Source organism: Maniola jurtina, chromosome 26 (genome assembly GCF_905333055.1).
Source record: "Maniola jurtina chromosome 26, ilManJurt1.1, whole genome shotgun sequence".
NCBI classification, from domain to species: domain Eukaryota; kingdom Metazoa; phylum Arthropoda; class Insecta; order Lepidoptera; family Nymphalidae; genus Maniola; species Maniola jurtina.
The window spans coordinates 6,209,147-6,225,019 of NC_060054.1; the positions used below are offsets into that span (position 1 = coordinate 6,209,147).

General features: G+C 36.5%; 2 protein-coding genes across 2 annotated transcripts in view; one reads left to right on the top strand and one right to left on the bottom strand.

The window, feature by feature from the left end:
- Positions 1-13,035, bottom strand: part of LOC123878305 (golgin subfamily A member 6-like protein 22) — a 55,455-nt gene extending 42,420 nt beyond the window's left edge. The window contains exon 1 of the mRNA XM_045925458.1: positions 12,911-13,035. Coding sequence (XP_045781414.1) covers positions 12,911-13,035 — 125 coding nt within the window. The remainder of the gene's footprint in view (positions 1-12,910) is intronic.
- LOC123878389 lies at positions 10,517-12,673 on the top strand. The gene is made up of 4 exons (XM_045925586.1): positions 10,517-10,591; positions 12,227-12,416; positions 12,477-12,505; positions 12,591-12,673. Exons 1-4 carry the CDS (start codon positions 10,580-10,582, stop codon positions 12,666-12,668), a joined length of 309 nt encoding a protein of 102 aa, XP_045781542.1. The 5' UTR covers positions 10,517-10,579; the 3' UTR covers positions 12,669-12,673.
- Positions 13,036-15,873: the final 2,838 nt, after the last annotated feature.

A 15,873-nucleotide genomic window follows, 5' to 3' on the forward strand; every position in this document is an offset into this window, starting at 1 on the left:
TTCGAATTTATTGCACACTCGATATGTTAATCTATTTCCATTTTTAACCCCCGACCCAAAAAGAGCGGTGTTATAAGTTTGACGTACATATGTATCTGTGTATCTTTGTATCTATGTATCTGTCTGTGGCATCGTAGCTCCTAAACTAATGAACCGATTTTAATTTGGTTCTTTTTGTTTGAAAGGTGGCTTGATCGAGAGTGTTCTTAGCTATGATCCAAGAAAATCGGTTCAGCCGTTTGAAAGTTATCAGTTCTTTTCTAGTTACTGTAACCTTCACTTGTCGGGGGTGTTATACATTTTTAATTTACACTTGTTATAATTATAGAGTAGGTAGGTATTTTAGTATGGATGAAAAGTATTACATGTTCCTCTCTCGTCTGGCTTTACAAAGATTAGCCAATGTCAAGTTTGTAATTATTTGTAACAAGTTAGTTAAACTATACAAGTATGGACCCCGTCTGTGCCGGCGCTCGCCGACACACGAACGGCACCTCCTTAGAGCGCTTTCCAGTAAGTTTTAAGAAAAAAAACACTCCAAAAAGGCAGAGCACGACCGCCAGCCAACACCAACACAGACGAAGTCCAGTATTACATGTATCTACATAAGCTAGAAATAACCACATCCGATATCTTTCCAGAAAGCTCTCGTCATTTTGATAGCGGATGTGACATCAAAGTGGCGGGAAACCGTCAATAAGTGGTATCCCAAAAAATACTTTCTTTAATTCCCCTTGTTCCCGGTAGTGGTAAATATATTTTAATATAATTTTCCTTTAGTAGGATATTGCATTGGCGTTCGTAAAAGTTCTCAGAGCCATCGAGAGGGTTTTAGTTGGTAGAAATCCAACATAACCCGATTTCTCCTCAAAGAAATCAGGTATCTTGAGCAGATTTCGCCCCAGTCAACAAAAAAAAAAGGTATTTAGAATATTATTTCATCAACAATAGTTCCTAAATACCTAAGTTTTGGAGTGCTGTATAGTAAAATTATAAGGTATGCCTCATAGTCCGAGTACCTAAGTATAAAAAAAACCGGCCAGGGTTCCGCACTACAGACGACATTTTGCACGATAAATCAAAAACTATTATGCGGAAAAAATCCTGTGTAGCATGTACAGGTAAAGCCTTTTCATATTATATCTCACTTGGTATATCTTACTTTGAAAGTTGAAAATACTAATTAATTATTTGTTCATGAACACATTTTAATTGTTTTTGTGATGTAACCACAAATGCATGGCTTTCGGATTTTTCCCTTTACTTGTGCTCTATAATCTACCTACCAGCCAAATTTTCTTGATTCTAGGTCAGCAGGAAGTACCCTATAGGTTTTCTTGACAGACACAACGGACAGACCTACAAAGTAATCCTATAAGGATTCTTTTTTTTTGCCTTTTGAGGTATGGAACCCTAACAAGCACACAATAATAAGAGTATTTTTAGAAATCCTGTAATAAATCATATATCATGGTCTTATGTTAGAAATCCGTTATTAACTTATTACTTAGTTAGATACCTGATTCCGGTTTCCTAAACTCATTTGTTTAAAGGTATGCTAATTAAGAAACATGTTCTTTGAGTTATTGGAATGGAAAGTTATATAAGTTTTTCTATTCATTATAGGCAAGCGCTTGACCACAATCACACCTAATGGAAAGTGATTATGTGGCCTAAGATGGAACACGTTTACTTAGAAGTAAATTGCAAATCTAATGAACTAGTGCGCGATGTAACCTCCCTAGAAGTCACCTATGGTGTTATAAGTGGAGGTCCCGGGTTCGATTCCCAGCTGGAGCAATTTGGGGCTTTATAATTTCTTAATGGGAGGCTTCGGCCGTGGCTAGTTACCATCCGTTCCGGTACGATGCCGCGAAGAAACCAATCAGGGGTATGAGTTTAATAAAACTGCCATAATTCCTTCTAAGTTAGCCCGCTTCCATCTTAGAAAGTATGATTACTTAACAATAGATGACATCGCAGTCAAGGGCTAACTTGTATCGGAATAATAAAAACCGGCCAAGTGCGAGTTGGACTCGCGCACCGAGTGTTCCGTACTCGGGTATTTTTTCCGACATTTTGCACGATAAATCAAAAACTGTTATGCTTAAAATAAATCAAATTCTGTTCTAGAATGTACAAGTAAAGCCCTTTCATATGATACCCCACTTGGTATAGATTACCTTAGTTTGAAAATGAAAACACATTTTAATTTTTTTTCTGTGATGTAACCACAAATTCACGGTTTTCGGATTTATTCCTTTAGTTGTGCTGTAAGACCTACCTACCTGCCAAATTTTATGATTCTATAGGTTACGGGACAATGTACCCTATAGGTTTTTCGGGGATAAAAAGTAGCCTATGTGTTAATCCAGGGTTTACTCTACCTCTATTCTCAACTAAATCCGTTTCGTAGTTTTTGCGTGAAAGAGTAACAAACATACACACATTCATAAACAAAAAACTTTCGCCTTTATAATATTAGTGTGGTTTCCTGGGTTCCCTGGTGCTGTGGAAAATAACATGTGGAAAAGCTGGGGTTACGTCGATGGGGTTTAGTTGATGATAGCTGATGCCCGCGACTTCGTTCGCGTGGATGTAGGTTTTTAAAATTCCCGTGGGAACTCTTTGATTTTCCGGGGTAAAAAGTAGCCTATGTGCTAATCCAGGGTATAATCTATCTCCATTTTAAATTTCAGCCCAATCCGTCCAGTAGTTTTTGCGTGAAGGAGTAACAAACATACACACACACACACACACACACACACACACACACATACAAACTTTCTCCTTTATAATATTAGTGTGATTAGAGACAACTATGGAATCTATGATTTCTGAATTAGCTTTCGTCTGGTCTGGTGGGAGGCTTAGGCTCCTTTTGGTAAAAAAAAGTGTACTAAACATTATAACAACTTAACCACACTAATATTATAAAGGCGAAAGTTTGTGTGTATGTGTGTGTGTGTATGTTTGTTACTCCTTCACGCAAAAACCACTGGACGGATTGGGCTGAAATTTAGAATGGAGATAGATTATACCCTGGATTAGCACATAGGCTACTTGTCGGAAAATCAAAGAGTTCTTATTTTTAAAAAACCTACATCCACGCGAACGAAGTCGCGGGCATCAGCTAGTAAATTACTATTAGGTACCTAATTATTTTATTGTAGTTATGTTCTTAGTTATATAAAAGACTAGCGACCCGCCCCGGCTTCGCACGGGTGGACATTTATTTTTTCTATTTTCCGGGATAAAATATAGTCTATACGGATTCGGAAGAATCCCTCTAAGTAATGGTAAAAGAAATTTTGAAATCGGTCCAGTAGTTTTTGAGCCTATTCAATACAAACATACAAAAATACAAAGGTTTCCTCTTTATAATATTAGTATAGATTAAAATAAAATATGAGTAAGTAGGTATTTAGTATATTGTGTAATAAAATGGGTAATCGATAGTAAAAAATGAAATCATAGGAATATATTATAAAGTATATGAAAAAGTAAAACAAGTATGTAAACGCAGAAAAACATCGCAAACACGGAAAAGTTCAGTTTCACTTTAAATTCCATTCAAGTGTAACAATTTTTAACCCCCGACCCAAACAGAGGGGTGTTATAAGTTTGACGTGTGTATCTGTGTATCGGTGTGTCTGTGGCATCGTAGCTCCTAAACTAATGAACCGATTTTAATTTGGTTTTTTTTTTCTTTGAAAGGTGGCTTGATCGAGAGTGTTCTTAGCTATAATCCAAGAAAATCTGTTCAACCGTTTGAAAGTTATCAGCTCTTTTCTAGTTACTGTAACCTACACTGGTCGGGGGTGTTATAAATTTTTAATTTACACTTGTACCTATTTAATAATCTGGCATTCGGATCGGGCGTTGTTTTCAAAAGGCGCGAAAAATGACAGGTCTATAAAATCTACGCCATTTTGAATTTTCACCAAAGATATTACTAATTTTCAAGTAAAGTGAAAATCTGTTTATATTTATGTAAATAGAAACTGATTTTGACTTTGTTTTTAATAGTTTTCCAGTAATTAGGAATACAATGAAACAAGTGTTGAGTAAATTGTTCCAGTCAAGTAAAAATAAAATGTTTAGATTGTTAGTGTTAGACTGATAAAAAGTTAGGAAAGGTTTAAAGGAACCGTTTATCATTTTTGAATATTTTCAATCATTTTTCGAACAGAAAAATTAATTTTCAGGTTATCAAAAGGTACAAGTCCTTACCCATACCTTGTCTTGTTTAAATAGACTGGGTAGGTGGGTGCTAAAAAGAAATAATATAACACCCCTCTTTTTGCATCGGGGTTTAAAAAATAACAAAATCTCTAACGATGAAAACATTATAGTAAGTACACATAAAAAGAACTTTTTAAAACTTTTTTCAACCCTAAACTACACAAAGAAAATATAACCTTTTCAAACTTTTTAACCCTTTTAACGTTCGAGGTTCGACAGGATCAATATTTTCGAATAGAATTTTTTAGTTTAGTTGCTATTTTGTTGAGTAAACAATGCTTTGACAGCTTACGTTAAACGTCAAAATTTTGACAGTTCACACAAACACACAAACGTCAAAAACATTGGCACTATTCTTTTATTTTCCTATATATTATTTTTAAGCCACTTGTCCGAAAAAAAAAGTTTGTCGATTCGCCGCGTGTTTTTTTTAAAAAGTTTATTTTTAAACGCTTCGACCGCGTCCGCTCGACCGTTAGCGTTTGTGAGACTGGTTCATATTACCGCCTTGTAAATAGAAATCTCATTTTCATTTCGTTTTGCATTGACTCTGAGTCGACTGAGTCATTTGCGTCCCCTCCTGCATTTCAGTTCGAAACAGACTTTGAGCCTTTTTTACTCTGTAGGGTTTCTGAACCCTTAGTAACTTTTCATGTAAACAACGAATACGAGAATACTCGTCGCATCTCGCGTGTTAAAAGGAAAAAATCAGCCAGCCGAGTGCGAGTCAGACTCGCGCACCGAGGGTTCCGTACTCGGGTCTTCTTTTCGACATTTTTGCACGATAAATCAAAAACTATTATGCATAAAAATAAATAAAAACTGTTTTAGAATATACCGGTAAAAGCCCTTTCATATGACACTCCACTTGGTACAGTTATCTTACTTTGAAAATTGAAAATACCAATATTATTATTAGTCATGAACACATTTTAATTATTTTTTGTGATGTAACCACAAATTCACGGTTTCCGGATTTTTTCCTTTATACCTGTACTATAAGACCTACCTACCTGCCAAATTTCATGATCTAGGTCAACGGAAAGTACCCTATAGGTTTTCTTGAGAGTCACTATACAGACAGACAACAAAGTGATCCTTTACGGGTTCCGTTTTTCCTTTTGAGGTACGGAACCCTAACAACATCTAAGTAAGTAGGTGGTTCAGTTAAGTACCTAATGTAACAAACGATTGTGTGTGAGAAAATTGAAAAATCACTTAAGCGCAAAAAAATCGCCTGTGAAGAAGAATAATAATTTCCCAAATGAAAATGATTTAAAATTTATAATCATGTCCATCGCTACTAGACATAATAGGTATAGGTACCTAGATATAAATGAGACAGCAATGTAGGCAAAGCGCGCACTACGAAGCTAAATTTATTTCGAAAAAAAAAAATCGTCAGACGAAATACGAATACAAAAGCGTTCATGCATTGCGAAAAAAACGCATTGCTATTTAGAATCGCATGGTGTGATGCGATTAATGTTTGTCTTATTGACATGGCGGTACGAAATTTTCTGACTTCGATCGCCTGTATTTCGTAGTGCGATAATAATAATAAATCGTTATAATTTTCATGTTGCATTGCGTTACAATTTGCATCGTAGTGCGCACTTAAATAATAAATAAAGAAGAGAAGAGAAAAAAGAAAGAAACCTTTACTATCTAATACTTTTCTAATCGTTTTCTAAATACATTGACTATGTTGTATTACAATAATTTATTTATTTTACGTAATTTTTGTACGCGTCGCACTGCATCGCAGTGCGCGTTCAGCTTTAGCAATAAAACGTATAAAAGCTTTGCATATTTATCGAAGCTAAATGTACTCAAACTTTATTTATAGTCCGTGGTTAGGTTGGCAACATTCCGATTTAAATAAACTTTTAATGTTATGGACTTCTTCTGAAGCTAGGGCGCTTTTGCAACCCTAATAACTGATTACTTAAAATAGTTATGTCGGAACCATTCGAAACTTGATGACAATCGGATTTGAGCTTAACAGGGCTCTCCGTCACTTACTCCATACAATCTTAGTTCCAATTTCATTTCAATATTAAGCAACCAAAGTCCTTGAAGTTTTGCAGACATATTCTAGAAACTAATATCTGTGCCTGTGGTATATTAGATTTTTCTAAAAATATGTAGTTTTAAAATTACAGGGGCTCAAAGATTTGTATGTGAATTTTTAAGACCGCGTAACTTTGAAACCGAATATTTTAACGGAAATCTGGAAACCACAGGCATAGATATTAGTTCCCGGAAAAGTTAGTTTCTACAAAATTCCGTTGAGTATGATTGGTTAGTATTCCAATGAGAGACGAATGGAGCGAGTGACGGAGAGACCCCTCTTAAATTGCGGAACATTGGTTTGACCTAAGCATTTATAAATTTGACTAACTTAATTTTGCTGTGGCAATTTGTGCCTATGAGTCCTTTAAAAGCTGTTTACAAATGTAAATAAAAAATTTATAGCACCCCCGACAAGTGACAAGGTTACAGTAACTAGAAAATAGATGATAACTTTCAAACGGCTGAACCGATTTTCTTGGATTATAGCTAAGAACACTCTCGATCAAGCCACCTTTCAAACAATAAACTAAATTAAAATCGGTTCATTCGTTTAGGCGCTACGATGCCACAGACAGATACACAGATACACACGTCAAACTTATATTCACCCCTCTTTTTGGGTCGGGGGTTAAAAAAAGGATAAAGGTCCTAATATTCAACAAGTTTTAAAGTTAAAATAAACCTGTTACATGCTTACATTACTACTAGATACAACTTACATTACTACTAGATACAACTAGAAGTTTAGAAATTCAGTGAATCGATGTATTCAGTGAAAGTAGGCATAATAATTGCTTGTATTATGATAATTTGATCACACCTACCGCAGACGACAGATTAATAATAAAATCGGTCCGCCAAAAATCGGCGAGAGTGAGGAACTTTCAGGGTGTCCAACGTAGAGGGTGCTCATTGAAATAAAAAGTAGGTAGTCTATGTCAGTTTTCCCGTTTTTAATCTAAAAATAACGTCAATCCGCTGTTCCGTTGCTTCGTGATTGAAGGACAACCCCATAAACCAACACACTTTTGTATTATAATAGGGGGTGTGATGCGAAAGTCAGTCTGTCTGTTAACTTTTCACGACCCATCCATTTAGCCGATTTTGACGAAATTTGATACAGAGATAGCTTGCAGCCTGGGAAATACTAGCCTAGGTACTAATCGGTCAAGCTAAGTTTGCACCTCGCGTCGATTACGTTCCACGCTTAGGTACGGTATGCGAACCGTACTGAGGCGACAAGACGACCGCGGGGAGGTGAGCGGGGAAGTGGGAGAGGTGCCGCATTCCAGCGAGGTGCAAACTTGGCTTGACCAAGTTATAGATAGAGTTACCCGTATATGCCGTGAACTAGAGTGAGAAAACTCTCGGTTCGTTCAAAGTCAAAGTCAAAGTCAAAATCATTTATTAAAAGTAGGTACAATTGTACTACTCCTTTTGATGGTCGAAATTGTTAAACTTGTACGATATAGTGGTGATAATTAATTACGTCACTTAAACGTCACTTAACGTTCCTTAATCAACATTTGCCAAATATTAGGCTCAGGGAGACATGAAATCAAAAATACTTAGTCGTTTCCTATTATAATGTAAAGGATTTTTTAAATGATACAAAAGCTTGGGAATGCGTTGCCAATCAGCTTTGATAGTTCTAATAAGTTTATGAGATTTTATAAAGTGGTAATAATAAAAAAAAGAATACCCGGCTGAGTTTGTTGTGGGCTCTTCTCAGACTTAGGCGCGTTTGGAACCCTCGTAGCTTTATTTTTAAGTTACGTAATTAATTATCACCACTATATCGTACAAATTTAACAATTTCGACCATCAAAAGGAGTACAATTGTACCTACTTTGAATAAATGATTTGACTTTGACTTTGATTCATCGACGTTTTGTTACAGGTTTCATAACTGCCGGGACTGTGCTGCAAGTCGGATATCACACTAATATTATAAAGGCGAAAGTTTGGATGTGTGTGTGTGTGTGTGTGTGTGTGTGTGTGTGTGTGTGTGTGTGTGTGTGTATGTTTGTTACTCCTTCACGCTAAAACTACTGGACCGATTGGGCTGTTTAGAATGGAGATAGATTATACTCTGGATTAGCACATAGGCTACTTTTTATCCCGGAAAATCAAAGAGTTCCCACGGGATTTTTAAAAAACTACATCCACGCGAGCGAAGTCACGGGCATCAGCTAGTTCTTGGATAAAGATCAGCTTCAGATAAAAGCGGTCGTTTGCGTTTGGCCTTTGTTTGCCAGGCATAGTGGGTTCGATTCCGGTTTCTATCAAAGGTATTATACCGTGAATTGCGTATACTTAGGTATCCTATTATGACCAGTGGCGTGGCACATCATAGAGGCAGAAAAACACTGCTTACCATAGATATAAATTTGGATTTCTGTGCTGCTTTGTAAAAATAGCTCAACGCCATTTTTAGGGTTCCGTACTCGAAGGTGGCACCTTCTAAATGAGGCAAAATTTATTTCAATAGTTGCTATTGTATTTATTTAAATAACAAGCAGTCTAGTGGTGACGTCCGCCACCTTCGGGTCGGGGGTTCGATCCCGGGACCTCTAACTTTTCGTAGTTATTACGTTATTAACCCCCGACCCAAAAAGAGGGGTGTTATAAGTTTGACGTGTGTATCTGTATATCTGTGTATCTATGTATCTGTCTGTGGCATCGTAGCTCCTAAACTAATGAACCGATTTTAATTTGGATTTTTTGTTTGAAAGGTGGCTTGATCGAGAGTGTTCTTAGCTATAATCGAAAAAAAAACTTTTCAGCCGTTTGTAAGTTATCAGCTCTTTTCTAGTTTTCCTATAGAGGTTTTTGTGTCGGGGGTTTTTTAAATTTTGAGTTATATAAAATTGCAAATATATATCTAATTAGTAAATTAGGTGTGTTAATTTGAAGTAATCTTTTTAAAATAGATTTCTATTTAGAATTATAGATAATTTACGATAACCATACTTGCCTACTTGTTAATATAGATTAGATTATGGCGTCGCAATTTTTAAAGTACCACCACTATGATTTTGAACTTGAGTCATTGACGGCTAACATCCGGGGAGATTGGCCACCGTAGCCAAATTTTGGTCGGAATCCTTCCGGCTTCCGACCTTATTAGATCTGCATTCACAAATAGTGGCAGACTTACAAGACATACCTAGGTACATATTTTGACAAACTTAACATTAGAAAAGTATACAAATAAAGTAAAAAACTCGCATCAATGATAACTTCTCCCTAAAAAATCGAATCAACGTAATAACGTTCATTCCAATTTAATCGCGAGCATCATCTACAACAAATAAGTTATACTTCATCCGCGTGTTTTTTTTTAAATCCCATGAAAACTTTTCAATTTTCCTGCCTTAAGTGTAGGTACATGGGATACAGACTATCTCTATATTAAGTCAATGATGCCCGCAGCGTCATTCACGTGGAATTAGGTTTTTTAAAATATTATGGGAGCTCTTCAATTTTCCGGGATAAAAAGTAGCCTAAGCCCATCCCCGAGATACAAACTACCTATATAGACCAAACATCAAAATTGGTTAAATGGATGGACTGTGAAAAGCTAGCAGACAGACAGACAGACACACTTTCACATTTATTACTTATTTACTTAGTATGAATTTGGGCTCTAAAATTTCGATGCATACGTTATAGTAGCAAAAAGGTCAGTCGAAATCACAGGAGACCGAATAGCTGGCAGCTACCTCGGACAAAGAATTAGGCTAGCCATTCAAAGGGGACAAAAAACCTTGCCTAAAGGGACTTCTTTTAATAATTTATTTTAGTTATTATACTATATTTTTAAGGTTTTGAGGTATATTTTTTAAGGTTTTAATAAATTTTATTTAAAGAATTAAAATGTCACTTGCTTTACCGGTGAAGGAATATATTGTGAGGAACTCGGCACGCATAACGTTCTCAATGGTGTGTGAAGTCTGCCAATCCGCATTTATCCAGTATGGTGAACCATGACCATAAACCCTTCCTTATTCTGAGAGGAGACTCGTGCTCAGTAATGAACCGGCGATATGTTGATCGTGATGACGTTCTGTAGAATGTAGAGTCGTCATTAAAAAAATAAATTATCAGCAGAAGTTTACAATTTATGTGTTTTTGGGCATTTAGTGACGAATCGATCAAGATAAAATATTTTGTACTTACCCACACAACACAATCGTATTTGCAGTTAGTCAGTATAGTTAGTGAAAATAGTATATTAGTTATCATTTATAACAAAATGTGGGGCGGAGTAAGTAATTTATTCATTGTTTAATGTTAAATGCTCTTTTTTCGCGGCTTCCTTCGCGTGGATTTAGATTTAAAAAATCGGTTGGACTTTTTCAAAATAGTTTCCAAGTAGGGTCCACGTTAGAGAGTACCAGAACATACATGCAGGCTGTTGTCCACCACGCTGGTCAAGGGCGGTAGACTGACAATACAGACTTCACATACCTTTGACAGCAATATCTATACTAATAAATAAAATTGGAGTGTCTGTCTGTAATTTCGAAATAACTACCACATATTAAGGTCATATGGTTATTTGAACGATACCATAACTGAATCACACGTTTTTAAAATTTTTGTCTGTCTGTCTGTCTGTCTGTCTGTCTGTCTGTCTGAAAAGGCTAATCTTCGGAACGGCTAAACCGATTTTAACGGGATTTTCACATACAAGTAGAGGATTGACCAGGGTGTAACATAGGCTACTTTTTTAGCCGACTTTCAAGAAGGGAGTTGTGTTTTTCTACCTATGTACACCGAAATCTCCGAGATTTCTGAACCGATTTGCGTCATTTCTTTTTTAATCGATAGAGGAACTTTGCGACATTGTTTCAAAAAAAATTTGGATTCCAACTCCTCAATCCTGATGCTGCAGGGGATCTGACCAATCCACGCGGGCGAAGCTGCGGGCATCAACTAGTTATAAGTATTACGCTTCTATAATTGTTCATTGTGCGCATTTTTCTTTGACTTTACCGTAAAGTAAATATAAATAGCGCTCTCAAACTGGGCAATATTTTTTTTTTTATACAAATGCGTTCAATTTTTGATATTATTTTTTTGTGTCATTTGTGAAGGAATGCCTACGTACCTACTTTAATGGGTAACTTAAATTAATTGTACTTTAAATGTGAGGATCCTCTTGTGCTTCCCTTGGGCCCTGGCTTTCGGCCATCTTGCTACCCTATTGTTACACCACTGCGCTTGCTGATACTCCACTCAAGGACACTGTTAATTTCTTTCTTTATACTTAGTCGTAGGTATTTCTCATTGCTCTCACCCTCATTGCTGAGGGTCGTGACCCATTTCCATTAATCACATAGCAAGGAGTTCTCTAGGGATAATAATGCGATAGGTTCCCTCTTCCTTACGGCTTAAACGGTGGCTAATAGAAAGGTGCTTCTACACAGTAAATGAATTTTCGACATTCAAAGAATAGTAGTTTAAATAAATGAATCTTTAATATGAATGACTCTGTAACTTAAATATGAATGACCTTGTACAAATTTTGCATGCCTGATTATGTAAGGTGAAACATTTCTACTATGTATTTAATAACACCTAACTGTAAACAAAAAATGTTTCTGCAAATAAAAATCTTGTATCTTGTATCTTGTATCTTCCCAGGTCCTTCCACATACCTACACTCACTGAGAAACCGAGATTTCGTTTGTTAGGTTTTACAATCAGATGTAAGTGGACCGATGGTTTAAAGTGCTTTCCAGGGCACGGAGGAAACAAAAAGGCCACATTTGGACCTCCAAAGTCGCTCACCTATCTAGTTACCAACTTGGGTTAACGTTGCTTAACAATCGCAATCGATTGACGTGCGTTGTCCCTCGTTAATTAGTACGTTAATTTACTTGTTCGTAATTTCTAGCCAGGCAGTGGCGGCATTCAAGTTGTCGACAATGATGGTTCAGGCGTTCAAATTGTTGACAATGGCGGCTCAGGTGTCCAAGTTGTAGACAACGACGGATCAGGTGTCCAAGTTGTAGACAATTACGGCTCAGGAGTCCAAGTTGTAGACAATGACGGATCGGGTGTCCAAGTCGTAGACAACGACGGGTCGGGTGTCCAAGTTGCTGACAACAACGACAATGGCGGAGTGAATGTTGTTGAATGACTCGGGAGCGCGGTAACCCAGAGAAATCACAATGTGAGTAGGTATATATATTTAACGGACGTTAAAAAAGTTCTCGTATAAATGAGGCCTTATTGTTTAATTTTTCTTTATATTCCAGGTACTGCAAGCTACTACAATATTTTTATTAATTATATTAGATTGTTTCTTTACTATAATTGATCAATTAAAAAATTAATAATGTCCCCTTAGTTTTATTTATAGCACTAAGCCTAACCTAAATTCCTAACCTAACCGAAGCGTGACCTAAATTCTAGCTTAAGAAACGCTTATCCGTGACTTAAGTACCTAATTGCAGGTCATGTCTGTCGCAGAACCGATGGCCGATGGAACAGACGGGTTCTGGAGTGGAGAAGCGTAGTGTAGGATGCTGGACCGGTGAATGAAAAATAATTAAATCTGAATTAAAATGAAACTTACCAATAGGTAAAAAACTCCGAAAGCTCCATGCAGTCGACGTCCCTCTTCCCTCCCTCGTCCGCTATCCCGGAGTCCACGTCCTCTTCACTCGCAGAACTATCCTCCGATTCCGAACGAACACTCATTGCATTCAAAACTCTCTACTGTCTTTCTCTTTTACGGATACAGCCCGATTTTTTAATTAGGTATTCACTTTTATTAAGGTCAGAGTATCCGGATTTATAGTTTTCACTTTTTTAAAGTCAAAGTATCCGAACTAAAAGTTTTCACTTTTTTAAGGTCAAAGTATCCGAACTGCTAGTTTTTCACTTGTTTACGGATTTACGAGCGGATTGCAGACCGTATTCGAAGTTTGAACAGATTCGATTTTTTTTTCGTATTTTATTATTTGTTCACGATTTTTCACTTAAACTGGAACTTAATTTTTCAGCTAAAATTTTCGAACATTTTGACCGTTGCATAGTGTTGCCACTTTCATATGAAATGTTTACCTCATTATGGTTGAATAAATCCGTCGATACGTTCAAATATTACTAATACTTAATGCTTATGGCATTCTAATTGCGCCGGCAGTATCATCACCACATGTTTGTATAAAAGTTTAAGAAATTATTTATAGTATCGACTAATTTGTAACTCATGTCAAACTCATTATTTTGACTAATTTCTTAAACTAAACACTTTCAAGTAAAGATTTTTATGTAAACCTGTGAAGAAGATTCTGTTATTAACGCAATTAAAATGCTATAAGCCTACTTTGTCGTATTAGTTTACAAATTAGGAAAAAACAAATTAAATTTGAATTTCGCGGGCAGACCCGTGTCATGCACCTTAGCACCACGTATTCGGTGCGCGAGCGCAGAAGGGGCAGGTAGCTAGTAAATAAATTATCATGATAGTGATTAATTACATCGGATGTTTCGTCAATATCCAAGTAATGGGATATTTGGGATAGCGCGGCCATTATGTCACCGCTGGCACGAGTTGGGTCCCGTGACATTTCGCGACCCTAATAAACCGCGACTACTATTTATAATGACACTATTACGCTGATCTGGGGCGATCGCTTCCTGGTTCAGTGATTTGATCAATTATCTTATTTCTAATAATACATAATATTATATGAGTGAAAGTTTGGAGTCTGCCAATCCCACAGAACACCTGCCAATCCACACTAGCCCATGAGTGGCAGACTATGACCTAGCCCATTCTCATTCTGAGTCAATCAGTCATAGCCCAAGTCACGGACTGATATTTTTTTTAAAATAAATACTTATGCATTAAAAAATTACAATGATATAATTGACCATTCCGGTACATCATAAACCTAGTCGGGTTTATCTGTGCACTGTGTTTATCTGTGTTTATTTATTTATTTATCCCACTAGTAACATTAATTTAATCGCTGGGGCGAGTCAAATCCAATATGTATTTAGTGTGATGTTTTTTAGGGTTTTTATGTTTAGACATGAACAAAGGTAATTGTAATTAGCACATCTTTTTTTTGTTCGTCCGTGGTCTGTCATCGACCGTAGTGATAGCGAAGCAGCTGTTAGTTTTGGCAATACATCAATTTAACGCTAGTGTAAGAATGTAAGACGGACGATTTGACACACATTTATCATTGTGGATCAATTATAGTTTATTATTCTAATTGCACAGATTAAATAGGGCCTTGGTAAAGTCATACAACTTTGACACCTTTGGCGCAGCAATGTATACATGTAAAGTCCTAGTTCAAAATTTTATATACCTACAAAGATACAGCGTGAAATTTCAATGGTTGCTTTTCCGCAATGAAATGATTTTTATAACTAACTAAGGAAAAGGTTACTGACTGACTGACTAACTGAGTGAAACTGACTGATCTATCAACGCACAGCTCAAACTACTGGACGGATCAGGAATTTGGCATGCAGATAGCTATTATGACGTAGACATCAGCTAAGAAAGGATTTTTGAAAATTCAACCCCTAAGTGGGTAAAATAGGGTTTTAAAATTAGTGTAGTCCACGCGGATGAAGTCGCAGGCATAAACTAGTTAGTTTTTTTTTCTCTCGTCTGGCTTTACAAAGATTAGCCAATGTCAAGTTTGTAGTTATTTGTAACAAGTTAGATAAACTATACAAGTATGGACCCCGTCTGTGCCGGCGCTCGCCGACATACGCACGGCACCCCCTTAGAGCGCTTTCCAGTCAGTTTTAACAAAAAAAAAACACTCCAAAAAAGCAGAGCACGCCCGCCAGCTAACACTGACACAGACAAAGTCCTTATCAAAACTAGTTAGTTAGTTTATAATTCTAATTACACAGATTAAATGGAGCCTTGGTAAAGTCATAAAACTTTGACACTTTTGGCGCAGCATTACAAATTACTTCGCATATAATTACTTCTATGGGATGTATAAATAAAGATTAAATATTATAAATGCGCAAATCAATCTGTTTGTCTGTCTACTTGCTTTTCACGCGCATCCGTTTAACAGATGTTGACAGGTACAGAGCTAGCTTATATCCCGGGGAGATGGGGTCCCATGGGTTCCGAGACAAAGAGTAGCCTCTTTGTCCCGGGAAATCAAAGAGATTTCATAGGATTTTTAAAAACCTAAATCCACATATATGAAATCCATACATTATTATAGAGATGGCTTGCGCCCTAGAGGCGCACGTAGGCTACTTTTGTCCCGGAAAATCAAAGAGTTTGATTTTCCGGGATAAAGTCGTGGGCATCCCGCATCATTTAGTACCTATCTAATAGTTATTTAAAGACATGAGATTGTGTTTCATTTTACATCCACATAATTTATTTCAAAATATGTAGGTATACTTCCTAGTTAATAAATAAAGATATCTAATTGTTTATTGCGTATTGCAGTATAATATAGGCTAACTATTGCGTATTTCAGTGAATGATTATGAAAACAGCTTTGAAGTCAACTAAGCTTAAAAATGAAAGAGAATAAC

Bases quoted from the DNA above. Each gene is read 5' to 3' on its own strand.
- LOC123878389 (XM_045925586.1), top strand. The intron at 12,417-12,476 runs CGGGTGTCCAAG...TTGAATGACTCG, and splicing joins AGTCGTAGACAACGACGGGT to GGAGCGCGGTAACCCAGAGA. The intron at 12,506-12,590 runs GTGAGTAGGTAT...TTTATATTCCAG, and splicing joins TAACCCAGAGAAATCACAAT to GTACTGCAAGCTACTACAAT.